At 34.8% G+C, this 17755-nt stretch overlaps 1 protein-coding gene across 1 annotated transcript in view; it reads left to right on the forward strand.

The window, feature by feature from the left end:
- The first annotated feature begins 291 nt into the window (after window positions 1-291).
- The window catches only part of GRAMD1C (GRAM domain containing 1C), a 155580-nt gene continuing 138116 nt past the window's right edge, over window positions 292-17755 (forward strand). Inside the window, exon 1 of the mRNA XM_031959681.1 lies at window positions 292-455. Coding sequence (XP_031815541.1) covers window positions 399-455 — 57 coding nt within the window. The 5' untranslated portion in view covers window positions 292-398. The remainder of the gene's footprint in view (window positions 456-17755) is intronic.

Below are 17755 nucleotides of genomic sequence, written 5' to 3' on the forward strand. Positions count from 1 at the left end.
GAAGAGAAAACTGTGGGGAAAAAACTTGGTTGCCATTGAACCTAGTCCTAAATGGTTGAAAAACCAGATCCCCTAGAAACCAGACAAGTTTAATGCTTAACTTAGATCCTGGGTCATGCTGCCCAGAAGCCCAGTTAGATCTGAAGATTGGTGCTTCAAGGAATGTAAGGAATTTTCATAAACATCTCAAGCAACTTAAGTCATCTGGAAACTGCCTCTGTGTTACCCAATAATTTACTATTTCCTTGTTCCTTTGGTTGAATCCTCTATCTTGTGTAACTTACAGTCACTGAAGTAGGCATCCTTTTTCTGACTCTTCTGGACTCTTTAATAAACATCTAAATTATGTCAGTTGTGGATTTTGTTCTCAGCTAACAGTTGGTGCCATTGTCTGAAGGATGATCCTAGAGTTGGACTTTGACCCAGATGAGATTACTCTGCAAAACGAGAAGTGGGTGAGTACCCCAGTGGTTCAGGTGGAACACAGTTGAACTGCCTCTAATTCCGGGCTAGGTTCAGGACTGACAACTTTTCATGTCCTGGGAAATTACTCAAGGAAGGTTACAACTAGCATGTCTATCCTTATAGGCAAATGAATAGTTCTCTTGGGCCCATCAACCAAGAGCCACCATTTGTTAACTGAGCCAGTCCTCCAGCATTTCTTTCTCTTTTCTCTCTCTTTCTTTTCCTCTTCCTGTACTTTTACCCATTTGTGACTATTAGAAAATAAGCTAAACATTGGGTCTGTAACTGTACTGGAGATAGCAAACACAAGGCCATCAACCAAACCACAGGATCTCTAGGGAGGGAATCTTTATCTGTTAAATTGATTGAGCAAACTAGAAGAGGTGGCCTAACATTAAGTAACACTCATTCACTCAGAATGACCCTAGGTTAATGAGATAAACTCCTTCTATTAGTTAAATGAACTGTTATCCAAAATGGAATCATTAGTGAACCTAATGCTCATATCCTAATAGTAGGGAATCTCTCTTTTCCCTTTTATATTCTCTTTACAAGCATCTCAGGAAAATCTTTGTCTTGTACTATGTCTAGTATTATTTGTAAATTATGCTATCTTGGAAGATTTTTAAGAGGAAAATGCAGCCAGCCCCAAAAGTTGCTGTAAAAAAAAAAAAATGCAGTGAGAGTTTAGAATACTGAGGAAGATTAATGAAGTTTCTTCTAGCATCTTCTGATGCTAAACTCTCTGTCCCAATAAGAATTTCAGTAGGAGATAAGTTTTTGGAAGAGAAAAAAAGAAAAGAAAAAACTTGTAAGATACTTTCTGTCACATCAGCTCTGAGGATTATGGAGATAAAATCAGACAAGCAAGGAAAGAAAACCCTTCCCTGGTTTGTAAAAATGTATGCCATTATAAACTAATTAGAGGGTAACTTTGTAATTGAAGTGTAATATCTCTGCTGCAAATTTCTAAATTATGGCTTGAAGATTTTTATAAATGCTGAAATATTTTAAGAAGGAGAATGTGAGACTCCCACTAGAAATCTTAGGAATAGAGCTAACTGAAAGCAGTGAGTAGGCTCTATAATTTGAGATGCTGACAGCTAATGGTCTTTGGGAAAATTGAGATTTTGAATGATACCATTTGTAATTGGAGGTCCAGATTGAAATTAATTGAGTTTGTCCTAAAACTAACTTATAAGGTAGTCCCATTTATAGTGAGATAATTATGGTGTTTGACCCTCTATTGGTAGATCAGACCTCAGACCTTAATGAAAAATACACTTGCTAACTGGCACTAAGATGATATGTATGAAATAAGAATTAAACATATAATTACTCTATACTAGTTTTTGAATGTGATTAGTATAGAATGCCAAATTAATAGCTGGATAAAGGGATTTACTTTGTGAAATGATTTGGACATGTATTCAACCAAATTAATGTTACTTAATAGGCTTCTAGGTGAGAAATGCCAACTCTGGAGTCAGACTCATTTTTATAAGTTCAAAATCTGGCTACAGACACTAGGTGTATGAACCTAGGCAAATCACTTTTCCCAACTGGCTTCTTTTTCTTCATGTGTAAAACGAACTGGAAAAAGAAATGGCAAACCACTTCAGTTTCTTTCCTAAGAAAACTTTAAAAGAGGTCCCAAAAGGTTAGACATGATTGAAAAACAACTAAACAACAAAAAACAATTGGCAAAAACTTCTATGGTATGTTTTAAAAATTCATAATATTTATGCTTTTGTTAGGCTTCTAATTTCTCTTGTATTATGATTTTGGGGAAATCATTGTATAAGAAATGCTGTTAATTTGAAAATTGATACTCAGAGGGTAGTACAATTGTGTTGCTGGAAAACTAACACCTTTTTGATAGAAACTATCATATTTTTTAAAAAGATTACTGTCAAGTACTTGTGTATATTTTCCTTAACATAAATAACAATCACTAAGATCTTGAGGAAGTACTATACAATTATGAATTATCTGAATTCTTTAGGGACTTTCCAGATTTTTTTTCCTCTGAATCTTCAGCTTTTTTAGAGTTACAGATTTTAATTAGCACTTTGAGAGAAGTTACTGAAAGAATATTGTGAAGTTCTGATGAGAACCAAGATCTCTCACAACTGAAGTAAGGGTGTTCACAAATCTATTTTATAAAGAATAAATTTTATCTGATAAATTGCTTGGCCATTGCTTATAAAATTTATGCAAATACACCTGGAATTGAAGTTTCTGCTATATATTGAAGTTACAATTTTGAAACAAATAAAGATTGATAGATCCAAGTTTTAAAGATCTTATTTTGGCCTTTTGGGGTCAATATGCAATACCATTAAATATGTATATCTGTCAGTTTCAAGACTTATTATAGCCAGTGTCTTTCTGGGTTTTGTATGAACTATCATGTATTTATTATATATGTGTAATCACAGAATATAATTATTTTCTTAATTTCTGATGAATAATGTTTGCTTTGAGATGGATTTAAACAAGAAAGCATATATAAAGGTTTTAGATATTTATTGTTAAGTTAGGACACAGTAGATAAAGCATAGGGCCTGGATTTAATCTGCCCTTAAACATTTATTTTTTTTTTCTTTTTTTTTTTTATTTTTTTTTTTATTTAATAGCCTTTAATTTACAGGATATATACATGGGTAACTTTACAGCATTAACAATTGCCAAACCTCTTGTTCCAATTTTTCACCTCTTACCCCCCCCCACCCCCTCCCCTAAATGGCAGGATGACCAGTAGATGTTAAATATATTAAAATATAACTTAGATACACAATAAGTATACATGACCAAAACATTATTTTGCTGTACAAAAAGAATCAGACTCTGAATTATTGTACAATTAGCTTGTGAAGGAAATCAAAGATGCAGGTGTGCATAAATATAGGGACTGGGAATTCAATGTAATGGTCCCTTAAACATTTATTGTCTCTGTCACTTAACCCTGTTTGCCTTGATTTCCTCATCTGTAAAATAAGTTGGAGAAGAAAATGTATATTTTACAGATGAGGAAATCAAGGCAAACAGGGTTAAGTGACAGAGCCAATAACAATAAATACCTAAAATCCTTATAAATGCTATATATAATAGATGTGGTTTCCCAGCCATGTTAGGCTCTAACAATGGAATAATTTTTTGTCATGATTTCCCTCTTTGGGGAGCTTAAAGCCCAACATCCTTATATTATAAATTGAAAACAACTGAACAACAATTGCAATAATCTGATTTTCTGATTTGAATTTCTAAAGGAAAATGTTTCTAACTATCTGATAGCTACATGGGACAGCTGAGACTCAAGATGAAATAAATTGATTAAATGTAGTTTAATTTATAACCTGAGTTAGTTTCCTTAGGGGATCAATGAAATTATGACTCTACTTAACTAAGTTCAATTTTTATGACACCAAACTAAGAATGGGGAAATGAGCAGTGAAGGAGACTCTTTTACTGACTCAGGTTATTTGAAATCTTAAATTAGCTATCCATTTCTGTAATTGTGCTTCTGCACAATATAAGAATATTTTTGAATAAGAATAGCCGTGCAAAGCGGGAAATCGTGGCAAAGCATTATTCCACTGTTAGAACCTAGCATGCCTGGGAAACCAGATCTATTATTTAGGGACCAATTGTGTTTAATATTTAACTCATGATCTAGCTTATTGACCAGATCTGAAGGCTGATTGAAGGAATCTAAGGAGTTTTCTCCTATTGTATCTCTCAAGTAATCCACCTATCTTATCTTGAAACTGCATTTTTGCAGGTCAGTCATCTATTGTTTCCTTATTCCTTTGAATCCTTAACTTACAGATATTCAGGGAGAGTGGGCCACTTTTTCGAGCTCTTTTCTCTGTTTTTTTTCTGAATTAATTTCAGTTCTGGATTTTTTTTTCTTATAAACATAATATTATATAAGTATACACAGAATAAATACAAAATATAAGGCAATTAATTAAGAAGGAAGGACATTAGTCATTGAAGCTCAGCTCACATCTCATTTCTCACCTGGATGCATTGGGACTTCTGACTTAATATTGGGAGTACCTCCCTTCCTACTTTTCAGCTTCTGCTATGTGTAGCCTTTCATTAAATTGTAAGCTTCTTGAAGGCAGAAGCTATTTTTCTTTTTTTTTTTTTTTAATTTGTATCCTCAGCACTTAGCATAGTGTCTGGCTTGTCGTATGTCACTTAAAAAATATTAAGTGACATATATAAATTAAATATTAAGTGATGAGGCTCAGGAGGGAGACTGGGAATAGATAGGTATTTCTGGGATATATCTGCACAAGAGACTTGATGATTAAACCCATGTGACAGTCATGAAGTGAGAGAGTATATAGTGAAAATAGAAGGGGATCAAGAATAGAACTTTAGGGTTCTATTACCTATGCATCTATACAGATGATGATCCAGCAAAAAAGACCATGGGGTAGTTAGATGGGTAGGAAGAGAACCAGAAGCAGCTGATAGAATCATCTAATAGAATTATCAGCCAAGAGGAAGAATGTATTTGTCATTTTCCTTTTTAGTTTAGCGCTCAGGGACCTAATACTGAGAGTTCTAGGAAGATAGACCCTTCAAAATATAAGAGTCAAATATAAGGGGAAACTTTTCAACTGCTTTTCTATCTATAAAAAGGAGAAATATGTCAGTTCTCAGATCACTGGATATGGCCAACTTTTTCTCTTCAGAAAAGTCATCATTTCTTGGCACTGATATGTTTTAGAACATAGAACAGTCAGCCAGATAATTAGCAGCCACTGGCATTTAATTTGTCTTTGGAACTTACTCCTTTTCACCATAAGGTATACCTCTTTGTCAAAGTCTTTATCTGACTTAGAAAGAAAAAGTCCTTGAAAATTAGTTACTTAGTTACATTATGGGGAATCTGTGCCCTAAAACATTTCAAGAGGAAGTCTACCAAAAAAAATCTCCACAAAAATTATAGGCATCTCAGGGTTCTCAGTTTTTCCTAAATCTGAAAATGATTTGCAACTCCCATGCAAAGGAATTGGAGAGAGATGGGGGGGGAACAAAAACCCTGGAACTCCCTTATCTTCTTTCATCTTAATCCTCTGTTCCAGGATTTTATTATGTGTCTATAGCCAGCAATAAACCTCCTCAACTTCGAGTCACATTACAAATATCTCTTATTAGATACATTCTATTCCTGACCTGTCATCTTGATCTTTTAATAAAAAAATAAAACAGTAGGAAATTACATTTATTTGTGGAACAAAATAAAACATCCAGGAATTTTTAAAAAATGTGTATGTATGTGTGTTGTCAACTGGGCAAAGTCCACTTTTCAGAATGCAGAGGAATTCAGCTGAATTGAAAGCAGAAAAATTTCATTAGGAGGAATATCAGACACAAATATCAAGGCACCCTAGTATAAAGTATGAGGGAACTCATAGTCTAGGAGAGGCAGAAGAAATTTATGCTTAAAAACCACAAAGGAGTTTGAGGAGTTGGGGAAAAGAATGGACAATCTTCTCTAAGAATAGGTGGGACACAGAAGCAAAATGTTTTGTAGGAATAGTGGACCACAAGTGGGCTACTTGTGGGGTACAAACTCAGATTAGTGAAAAAAACGCCAGCAAAGATATCTGTGAGTGAACAAGACTGACTCTGTAAGCTCCTGAGTAGCCCCTTTTGGCAAACCTGTATTCTGTCCAGACTACTTACTGTGGTAAGATAACTCATAGAAAATAGGCATATTAATCTAAAGAATATTTCCATATTTCTGGTTTTGGTCAAGATGGCTACAGAGTCCAGTGATGAATAAGGAGTCATGATCTGTTACCTTGTGTGGTTTCCGTCTGCACAGATCTATGGGTATGAGGTTCCCAATTTTTTCTAGGACTAGAAGCAGAGTATTGAGCAGTGTTGGGATTCCTCCCCTACCTTGTCAGTGAGGAAAGTAGAAAGGAAGAAAAAAACACAAGACAAGCAATAAGAATCAGGAACAAAAGAAAAATACAAAGTGACTGTTTGGTGGTCAGGTGTGCCATATACTCAACCCATGCTGGAATCTTAGGAAGGTAGAATCTTGAGGAATCTCCTCAAAATGTCACAAGCTTCAGGGCTCACTTGAAGTGGACCTTGAGGTCCTCAACAGGTTTGATGGTCCACTTAGGGACTGGAGGTTTATTTAGATGATCCAGGATTCTACATCCTCAAATTCTGCAGCTGTGGGAATAATCAGAAGAACCTGGTAGGGGTCCTTAGATTGAGGAGGAGTGGACAGTTGCAATTTCTTGAATTCAAAAAACTGTCTCACTCTCCAGATATCTGTAAGATGGTAACAATAATCAATTGATCAGTATGGGGCCAGATAAGATATGATTTGCTTAAGATGTACAATTGTGAAAAAAAACTCTTTGCATCAATCTTTGGATCTGACTAAAAGTTTCTGGTTAACATAATTTAGGTCTTTGGTTAAGACCTTCTAAACATCATATAGAGATGATTCAGTTTGCTAGCCACATAGGGCAAGATTCAAACAATGCAACAAAAATTTCCCTCAATTCCCAGTTGAATACAATTTTCTTCCAAGACAGAACTTGGATTAAACCTATAATTAAATAGATACTAAGCTAGTTCCAGGATTGAGTCACAAGATGAAGTAAGTGTGGTTCACTCAGTTTCCACTATTAACTACTTGATGTCCTAATCCTTTCAATTCATTCAATTTCCTCTTTTTTTTCTTTTTGGAGAAGTGGGCAACCCATTCCCTCCATGGATCACTTATTCTATATGCCAATTCTATAAGATTTATCATAAATTCATAATCATAATTACATTAAGCCAGGTTATATTAATGTCAGGTTATAGATCAAACTGCTTCGAAGGATCACAATGGACTAATTTTGAGAAGAGAGATTCACATATCGCCAAGGTAGCCAAGAAATCTGAAATACACACCTCATGAAACAAAAGAAAAAAGCAATACAATTACGATCAATGTTAATAATATCAAGTATCCTTATAGTCTAGTAACTCATTCTCAATGTCCATTTAGTCAACACATTTTGAGTTCCAGATGTCTCAAGTAATCAATCATCTGGTTTTTTCTTGGACTTCATTGGCTACATTCTGAGTACAGCTTTAAGGGGGGAGAGAAGGGAAGAGACTTATTGTTTGCTTTGTGCTTCATCTTTTCACACCTGTTTTTGTGGATCCTGCTACTTCTGTCATGGCTCTTTTTCCCCCCCTTTTTGCTTTACTCATTGACAAGGTAGGGGAGGGAATCCAAGTGCTCAGGACTCTTTCAAGTCCTAGAAAAAATTATAGAAGCTTTACACCTTGTTAGAGCTATGTGAAGGGAAATGGCATAGGGTAGCAACAGACTATGCAAATTGCCTCTCTGGTTCCAAATCTAGGGGTTCCTATATAATTCTACTAGTAACAAACCTTAATGCAATTTAGTACAATCATTTAAATCTGGTTCTCCAATCTTGAAACTTTGAGAATTTCAGTTTATATTATCATTTGTTGTTTCTATGCTTAGAAATTTCTTTTTCAGAAAAACAAAACAAAAAATAACGAAGAAGTAGAGTCAAGAAGATCCTACTTTAGGCTATGCCAAGGCTATTTCTAAAACTTTTCCCAGACACAGACATCCACTTTTAGTCAATCCCACATTGCAGCACATGTCTTTTATTGACTTCATGACAATTCAGATAATTGTCCCTATTATCAAAATTGAAAACAATAGTAAATTACAATTCCAGGAATTTTTGCCTCAAATAGCAAAATTTCACTAACCGCAATTTAGGGCTTGAATAACTTTACCTATGTTCCCCTAACACTTAACATTTCATTCATTCTTTATTTATAAATTAAAACTAATCATATTTTGGGGCTTCAGACATACAGCAAATACCTGATAATTGGCTTCTTTTTAATACATTGAAGCTAAATTTTTAAACTATCCTGAATATTTTCATAATAGCCAATTTTTTCCAAATAGAAATTTACTATGTAATAAAATTGTTTTTATGTTCAAAACAAAATATCTCATTGAATATTTAACATAACATTTTAAAAATATTTATTTTATCACATCCTTTAAAAAAAACATAATTTAACTGTATGAAGATTAAAAATGAAGTTGTTTTGTCTAATAGCATTTTCACAACATAAGAGAATTTATAAATAATAACATAATATCATGTATTTAAAACATGAAACAAAGCTTCATATGATATAAATTCAATTAATTACATTTCCAAATTATCCCACATAAAAATCATTAACCTTATTACCTTTTGCATTTTAAAACCACTTTAGAGATATCAGACATGGAACAATTACATTTAATGAAAGAAATAATAATATAGTGCTTACCATAGATCAATCATTATATTAAGAACTTTACAGTACATTATTTTGATCTTCACAACAATGGTGGGTAGGTACGTTATTATTTCTATCTATACAGATCAGGAAACTGAGACAAACAGAAGTAAGAAAATTCAAAATTCCACAGATAATAAATTTCTGCAACTGAAATGTGACTCGTTTGCCTGCATTTTTCCAACACCTTTATTTGGGAACCTGGTCTGGTTAACAGAGATAAGAGAAAGAGGATTCTGAATAGGGGAGTCACAGGATATCTTTGGTTTAAATACTCTTTTTTCTTTTGTGGTCAAGGAAGAGGCTATAAAGTGCAAACCTTATATCTTTGAAATCACTGCTTCATTTTGTTACCTTACTTCCTTATCCTAAAACAATGAGGCTATTAGTCTTCTGATGGCAATTAGTTAGGTGCCATTTATTATTATAGAAATTATTTTTCCTTAAATCAATTTCTACAGAGTAGTGCCCTAATACTCAGATATATCAGAATTTAAAAGTCAGTTTAATTACCCAAAGTCCAGGCATTTTCCCTTGAATTCTTAAAATGATTCTTCAAACCTGCAAAATTTGCTAAGATGTTTGTAGCAGTTCTACAATTTTGATTATCAGATTTTATTTCTGTAATTCCAAAGTGACTAAGGCATTTTTTTTTTCTTATAACTTCCATCACTCATGGAAAGTCTAAAATGGGAGTTTGTCTTGCTTGCTAGGACAATTGCTTCAGGTATTGAAAGTTCATTAACCTTTCTCAGTATTTTAAACTTTGCAGCCTCTTAACATTTTTTTTTCCCTTAGTGGCTAAATTTTCCCTTTTTAGAAATTTTTCAAGATAACAGAAATAAAAACATAATGCAATACAAAGATTTTCTTACATTTTACAAGGATACAAACACAGGCAAAACAAGACAGACACAGACAAGGACACAGAGGTCCCTACAATCTTGGGAGATTAATTTCTCTAAGTTTGTCCTTAAAGGAATCCAAATTTTAAAAAGCCTTCTGACTTGATGGTTTTGAATAGTCACTTATTAAAAATATCTCATTCATTCAGGGTATTTAATTTTCTTGTCATTAAAGCATTTCTTAAAAGTGATGTATTTTATCCTAATCAAATATGCTAGCCAACAATGATGAGGGCTGTCGATCTCTTAAAAGCCTTACTTCTCTCTTAGGACATTTCCCTTGCATTAACCTTCTTCCCATCTTGACTCCTTTATGTACCAATTTAACTTTATACTGCTCTCTCAAATTCCTAGCTGCCTTATCATTTTACTGATTATGCCCAACCACTCCTCTGTTTTGGATCACTTCCACCATTCATCAACTTCATGCCTACACATGTGCACCTACATGAAATGGGGAAAATCATACAACATTTTGATGTGGTCCACTCTAAATTATTACACACCTTTGATTGGGCCCCCTACTGCTGCTGTACAATTCTACTATATGTCCTTTATCAAATCACTATCCCACTGTCCAAGTAGCTCTTTCAAACTTTTTCATCTTCCCTTAAACCTCTCATGCTTCCCCTTCTTTTCACTGAGAACTCACTTTTTATAAAAAAAAAAAAAAAAATTGAGGTTCTTTGCAATGAACCCTCTCTTCAGTTTTTCCTATCACAAAGGTGCCTTCTACTCTTCTCTTTCACCCCTGTCTCACATGATAAAGTGGCCTTATTGCCTACCAGAACTAACCCCTCTACTTGTTCAAGTGAAGTACTTGATTAGGGGCATGGCATTCACAACCAGGAAAATCCAATTAAATTTTTTGACCCTCCCTTTCAGAGAAGTCTGAACTTCCTTTTTTTGTTGTTTGGGTTTTTTTGTTTTTTATCTTTATGAGATGTTTACAATATCTTATTAAAATTTGGATTGACATAATACAGTACTAAACATATATTTTATTCATTTCTGATTTTCTAAATTTTTTCTGTCATCTCTTGTGACAGCTTCACAAAATTCCCCCAAATCCCCACTGCATTTCTTATGCCGATCAGCAATATAGTGAAATTACAATAAGGAAAGTTGTGAGATAAAGGATAACTGTAGTTATTGATGCAGTGACATGGACTACTTCATGTTCCATAAACAGAACACTACATCTCTGGGCATTTTAACTGGCTGTTCTCCATTCCTGGAAAGCTCTCCTCCTCCTTTTAGACTACTGATCTCTCTACCTTCTTTAAGTCCCAACTAAATCCCACCTTCTACTTAATTTTGGTGTCTTTCTCTTTTAATTACTTCCTGCTTATCCTGTATATAGTTTATTTTGTATGTATTAAATTAAAAAAAAAAATTTTTTTAAATTATGTTTTCTTGACTATTAGAGACTTTCAGTTGTATCCTTTGAACACAGTGCCTGTTGCATGGTAGGCACTTATTGTGTAATGATTTAGTTCAAATTGCCTCAGATACTTAACTGCTGTGTGATCCTGGGCAAGTCATTTAAATTCTGTTTGCTTCAATTTCTTCAATTGTAAAAGTTTCTTCAACTGTTTAGATCTGACTTTATTTGTGTGGAAAGTGTTTTGTAGTTTTGCTCATATAGTTCCTGACTTTCCCTTGGCAGATCGATTCCCAAATATTTTATACTATCAACAGTTATTTTAAATGGAATTTCTTTTTGTATCTCTTGTCATTGGGTTTTATTAGTGATGTATAAAAATGCTGATGATTTATGTGTATTAGTCCCTTTTCTTTCACCTTTATCATACTTTTTCTGGGGAGAAAATCTTTTCTTCAAACTCATAGCACACAAAGTTTTATCCAATTCCTACAAACACACATACATACACATACACATACCGAAACCACATATATACGTATATATCCATACATAAATTTGTATATGTGAGGTTAGCATTTACTAACTCAAGAAGACAATTTTAAAAATTTCAATAGTATTTTATTTTTCCAATTACATGTAAAGATAATTTTCAACATTCCATTTTTGTAAGATTATGAAGTCTAAACTTTTTTCTCCTTTCCTCCTCTACCTCCCCCTTCCCCAAGACCAAAAAAAAAAAAAAAAAGGTGAAAATAGTATGTTCATTCTGCATTCATTCTCCATAATTCTCTCTGGGGATGCAGATGGCATCTTCTATTCCAAGTCTATTGGAATTGAAGAAAACAAATTTTGAAAGAAAGATCTTATCATCTGGTAAAAATTGTTGGAAAAACTAAAAAGTAGCATGATTAAAAATATGCTGAAGCTAATACATAATAAAATATATAACAACAAATGCCAACTTGATCAATGATCGATCATTTTTAAAAATAATAAAAAAGGTGTGTTTGTTATTTCATTGTTGGAAGGATTATAAAAAGGTGTAAGATATTGTGAGGACTATCTGTCAATGTATATCAATTACAGAACTCATTGTTCCCTTTAACATAATAATATTACTACTATATCTTTAGGTGGTTATTGAAAGGTCAAAAAGGACCTCTCTGTAAACAAATAAATAAATATTTTTATCTTTTATAGATAAATGAAAAATTGATAAAAAATTTTAATCCTTGTCTAATAACTAGGAAGTAGCTGAATAAATTATAATTAATATTATGCTGTCAAAAATGCCAAATTAGAAGAATATAAAGAACTATGGAAAGATCAGTATTTTTTTAAAACTAAAACAAAGATAGCAACATGTACACTGATTGAAATTATCAGCAGCAAAAAATAAAAACTTTATAGGCAATCTTATGGAAAAGAACAAAAAATTGGAAAAGAGAACCAATATATTGTTATTTGTCAAAATTTACATTGTAATATTCATATTTTTTGGTCTTTTTTTTTCATAATTATAACTTTTTATTGACAGAACATGCCTGAGTAATTTTTTACAACATTATCCCTTGTACTCACTTCTGTTCTGATTTTTCCCTTCTCTCCCTTCACCCCCTCCCCCAGATGGGAAGCAGTCCTATACATGTTAAATAGATTCCAGTAGATCTTGGATACAATATATATGTGCAGAACCGAACAGTTCTCTTGTTGCACAGGAAGAATTGGATTCAGAAAGTAAAAATAACCCGGGAAGAAAACAAAAATGCAAACAGTTTACATTCATTTCCCAGTGTTCTTTCTTTGGGTGTAACTGCTTCTGTCCATCATTGATCGATTGAAACTGAGTTAGATCTTCTCTTTGTTGAAGAAATCCACTTCCATCAGAATACAACCTCATACAGTATTGTTGTTGAGGTATATAATGATCTGGTTCTGCTCATTTCACTTAGCATCAGTTCATGTAAGTCTCTCCAATCCTCTCTGTATTCATCCTGCTGGTCATTTCTTACAGAACAATAATATTCCATAACATTCATATACCACAATTTACCTAACCATTCTCCAATTGATGGGCATCCATTCATTTTCCAGTTTCTAGCCACGACAAACAGGGCTGCCACAAACATTTTGGCGCATACAGGTCCCTTTCCCTTCTTTAGTATCTCTGGGATATAAGCCCAGTACTGCTGGATTAAAGGGTATGCACAGTTTAATAACTTTTTGAGCATAGTTTTTTTTGGTCTCTTTTAAAAATAAGGTAAATATTTCACATTTTATTGTTTTATTTGGTCAACATACTGCTGAATAACAGTAGTTCCCTCTCCTCCTCTTCATGTCTCCTAAATATGTCCCCCCTTCCTTGTCATGTACACCTTATTCAAATATGGTGGAAAACTTGTCCAATGGAGTAAGTTGGTTAATACACAATTGGTCTATTAAGCACGCTCATCCCCCATTTGCCTTTGCCATGTCTTTGACCCTGACTAGTTTGGGCTACATTGAGATCTATCATAAGATTGTGATTGTAGAGGATACATGGACCCATTTCTGATTGGTTGGATCCACTTATTAAACAACCTTGTTAATTATTATCATAATTCTCAGAATTGTAGCTCTCTATGGAAAACAAACTGTTTTGTTACCCCATCCTGGCATTCATCAATTATTACATTAGGAAGCATTTCCCCAGGGCTTCCTTTCTGGGATGATGGTGGGACACTGGGCTGAAGAACTGATCTTTCTTTTTGGGTTCAGGGTTCTGGGCTATTTCTTTCAAGATCTAAGGGGAGATGGAGCTCAAGGTGATTGTGGTGATTTGACTTCCCTGGCACATGCAGTCTGTCTCTGCTTCAGAACTAAGCTGGCTTTCCTGCCTACAAGTGGCAGTTATTTGGCAGTTGATGAGTTGGCTGTCTCCTCTACAGGAGGTGCTCCCTTGATTGAGGACTGTAAGTGTTAGGCTGGAAGCAGGTCTATATGGGTCTGATGAAGTACCTATCTGCCAATGGTCTAGCAGTTATTGCTGGTACTGATGAAGAGGATGTTGGGTCCCTTCTCCTTAAAGATGTCTGCCAATGATGATCCCCTTCAATGGGGCTGGAAGTAGGTCTGGTGGTTGTTAAACACTGCCATTCCCCAGGTTCTTGGATTCAGGGTCAACATCTTAAATTCAACATGTCTAAACTGAACTCATTATTTTCCCCCACAGAGCCTTCATTCTTCTTAACTTCCTTCATACTGTTCAAGATAGTACTGCCTCCCCATGTGGGACAATGGTCCTTACCTAAATTAAAATCAGAGACTTTCAAGGTAAAAAATTAAAAGAATTTATTATAATCTTGAGAGAAAGGGCAGCTCCCAACAACAGCAGTATCAGTATAGGAGTGCAAAACTTGCAAAACACAGGATTATAAAGACCCCGATGAGGAAGACCTCACTCCCTTCTGACCTTTTATCCCATTGTCTGGAAGTCCAGGCTTACATTCTAAAATGTGGAAATCTACTGAGAGATTAAAAATCTACCTAGAGACAAAGAATACTAGCCAATGACACACTCTACCGTATTATAAACTTATTGCTAATTGTGGCGCAAAGGGCAGGGGGAACAGTAGGGAAATTGTTTAAGATAAGTGACTGCAGCTTTTGGCTATAACACTATTATTGCAAAGTTTCAAGTTATAATTAGGTTATAGGTTGAGGACACATTCTTATGAGAGGTCTTTACTCAGTTTATCCTATTCATTCCTGGCCACCTAGACTCATATTAACTCCTCCTTCTCACCCCATCCCCATCCCTCTCCATAACTAATCTGTTGGCAACTTTGGCAGTATTCTTCATTCTATCCTTCCTGGTTTGAGATTTCTCTTTCTTATTTGTCTTACCATCTACCATGACATTAATTTTGTAATTCACTTATTTTTACATAAAATTAAAGTCATGTCTCAAATGAATGTTCTTATCAATCTTCAGGATTGTCCCGCCCTTTTGATTAAAATGAGGGAATTTTTATAATTATCAAGATATGTGTAATGAATATACTAATAATTTAGAATTCTCAGAGCTGCTTCTTCTGGTCTGGGAATCAAAGACTTATAGTTCTGCTTGAAATGATCAATCAATTCTTGACAATGTTGTCCTGTGTATGTTAAGTGAAGTGAATCAAAGATTGTAGAACCTGTTCCCATTATAGAACTCTGCTCCCCCTACCAAACAATAACCTCCATGATTTGAAATAATCACTTATGAACTGTTCCCACAAATTGGAGGACACTCATATTCTCTTGCATTATTCGGGGGCTTGTCATGAGAAATTACTCCACCTTCTTCTTACCTTCCCATTTATGATTTGTATATACAGTTTCTACCTTTCCTATAACAGAAGGAGGTCTCCTGCCCAGGAGAACTTCCAATGTGCAAACTATTCCTCACTCTGAAAGTGTTTTATTCAACTGCTACTTGATCTCTAAAACATGTCTTTGCTTTGTGCAGCTCCAGTTACCTACAATTTGGAAACCAACAGAGCAAAATTCAATTAACAATCCTCACAACAACATTGAGAAGCAGATATTGTTGAGACTGGGGAAGGGACCCCAAAAAAGGCTGGAGTCATAAACCAGTGCCTTGAAGTGTCTCAAAAGAATTTGCAGGCTTGAACCCATATCCAAGTCAAGGGGCAAAGTTTACTGTAATTGTAATCAATTGAAGTGAGCCAAAGTCCAGAAGATTTAGCAAGGAACCTGAAGCAAGGAGACACATTTATCTAATTCTTCATATTATTGATATGCTAATTTTATGGCCTAGGGGTACAAACAAGGAGTGGTATCAAGAATTTGATTATCACTGACCCACAGACAATAATGGCCAGAAGACTTGAAATTATTGACAGATTGTTGGAACAATAGTCTCAGGATTACTAATATATCTTACCTAAAGTCTAAAGAAAGAAATATTATTATATTCCTAGGCCAGAGGACTTTTATAATCATTGTCAGAATAGCATTCTTAAATCAGAGGTTCTCAGGATCACAGATTCAAAAGCCAGAATATTTAGAATAACAGATTGTTAGAACAGAAGCACCCTAAGGTCAGGGACCTTAAAATTATTGCTGTCTTCCCTAGAGGCTATCTTACATCAATACTGTTATTATAATACTCATTTTACAGATGAGGAAATGGAGGCTGAGGTTAAGGATGTTGTTTAGGTTTACACAGCTAGTAAGTATCTCAGAGTGAATTAGAATTTAGATCTTCTTGACTCTAGCTCTCTTTCTCTCTTCCTCCCTCCCTCTCAGTTCTCTCTCTCTTCCAATTCTATTTGCCAGCTAGTGAAGATATTGTGAAACTGTGTTCCCTTTAAAATTATGTCTGAAACTCTGTCTCCTTTGATTCCTCACCCCCAGGCTCCGAAGAGTCTATGAGAGCATATCCTCTTGGCTGGCCTTTTCTAAGGTAAATCACCCCCCATTGATATCCTGATAAGATTCCCCATTCAAATTCTTTTGAATTTGGGGCTGAATATTGATAAACATCTAGGCCTGGGGATTTTGGCTTTCTTTTCAACCTGAAACCTGAGCCTCAAGATTCCTTTTTAAAGGGCAATTTCTAAACTCATTCTTTGCAGAATGTCCAAAGCAGGACTATGTCTTGTCCCTTGGTAGAGCTGGCTGTCGGGTCCCTACCCACTGAGAAGGCATTCTCTTCTCAGTACCAACCTCCATTTCCTTAATAGGACTTTGCCACTGAAAAAGTCAGTTTTTCTAGCAAAGCTGACTTCTCATCCAACAATAAACTTCCATTTTTGCCACTTAATATTTTGGGTTCATGAATTCTTTCACAAAAGACCTGCATAGACCAAAAGGGGATTTCCACAACTCTCTGTCACTAACCTCATCACTAGTACGCAATGAGATCTCTATTCAGAGTTTAAGAGGATTCCAAACTACTAATGAATTATTCACTTGATTGATAACTTGAATTGGAAAATTTCATCTTTACATATTTTATTATGAGAAAGGAGGCATAAGTCTCTCTTTCATCCCTTTATTAAATCACAAGCACATTTTAATTTAGGATGACAATTTAGAACCAGCTCCATTAGACTTTGATTCAAACCTTGGAAAAAGGTTTTAAAAAATCTAAATAAAGTTTGTTGAGGTTTAAAAGGATCTCTTAAGAGGTTGGGGTTGCAGACCGGTGCCAGAGGTGTCTCAAAAGAATTTGCAAGCTTGAACTCACATCCAAGTCAAGGGACAAGGTTTATTATAATTATGACCCAAGTGAAGCAGGCTAAATTCCAAAAGGATTTAGGAAAGAATCAGGAGCAAAGAGACAAATTTATCCAGGTCTTCATATCACTTTTATGCTAATTTTATAGCCCAGAGATTGAATTGAGAAATGGACTGATTGGATGAAGTATTTCTCAGTATTGTGTCACAGATTCCTGTTCCCAGAACTGGGACCTTGGGGAGGTCATTTGATCTCTGGAGGGATGAACTTTGAACCTGGAGATACAGAAAGTTGTAGGAAGTGACATGACCTGTGGGAGGCAGCCAACACTGGTGACCATTGGTCAAGGATAGTCACGTCCTTTTACTCCATCCAATGAGAAGGCGC

This window comes from Sarcophilus harrisii, chromosome 3, assembly GCF_902635505.1.
Source record: "Sarcophilus harrisii chromosome 3, mSarHar1.11, whole genome shotgun sequence".
Classification (NCBI taxonomy): Eukaryota; Metazoa; Chordata; class Mammalia; order Dasyuromorphia; family Dasyuridae; genus Sarcophilus; species Sarcophilus harrisii.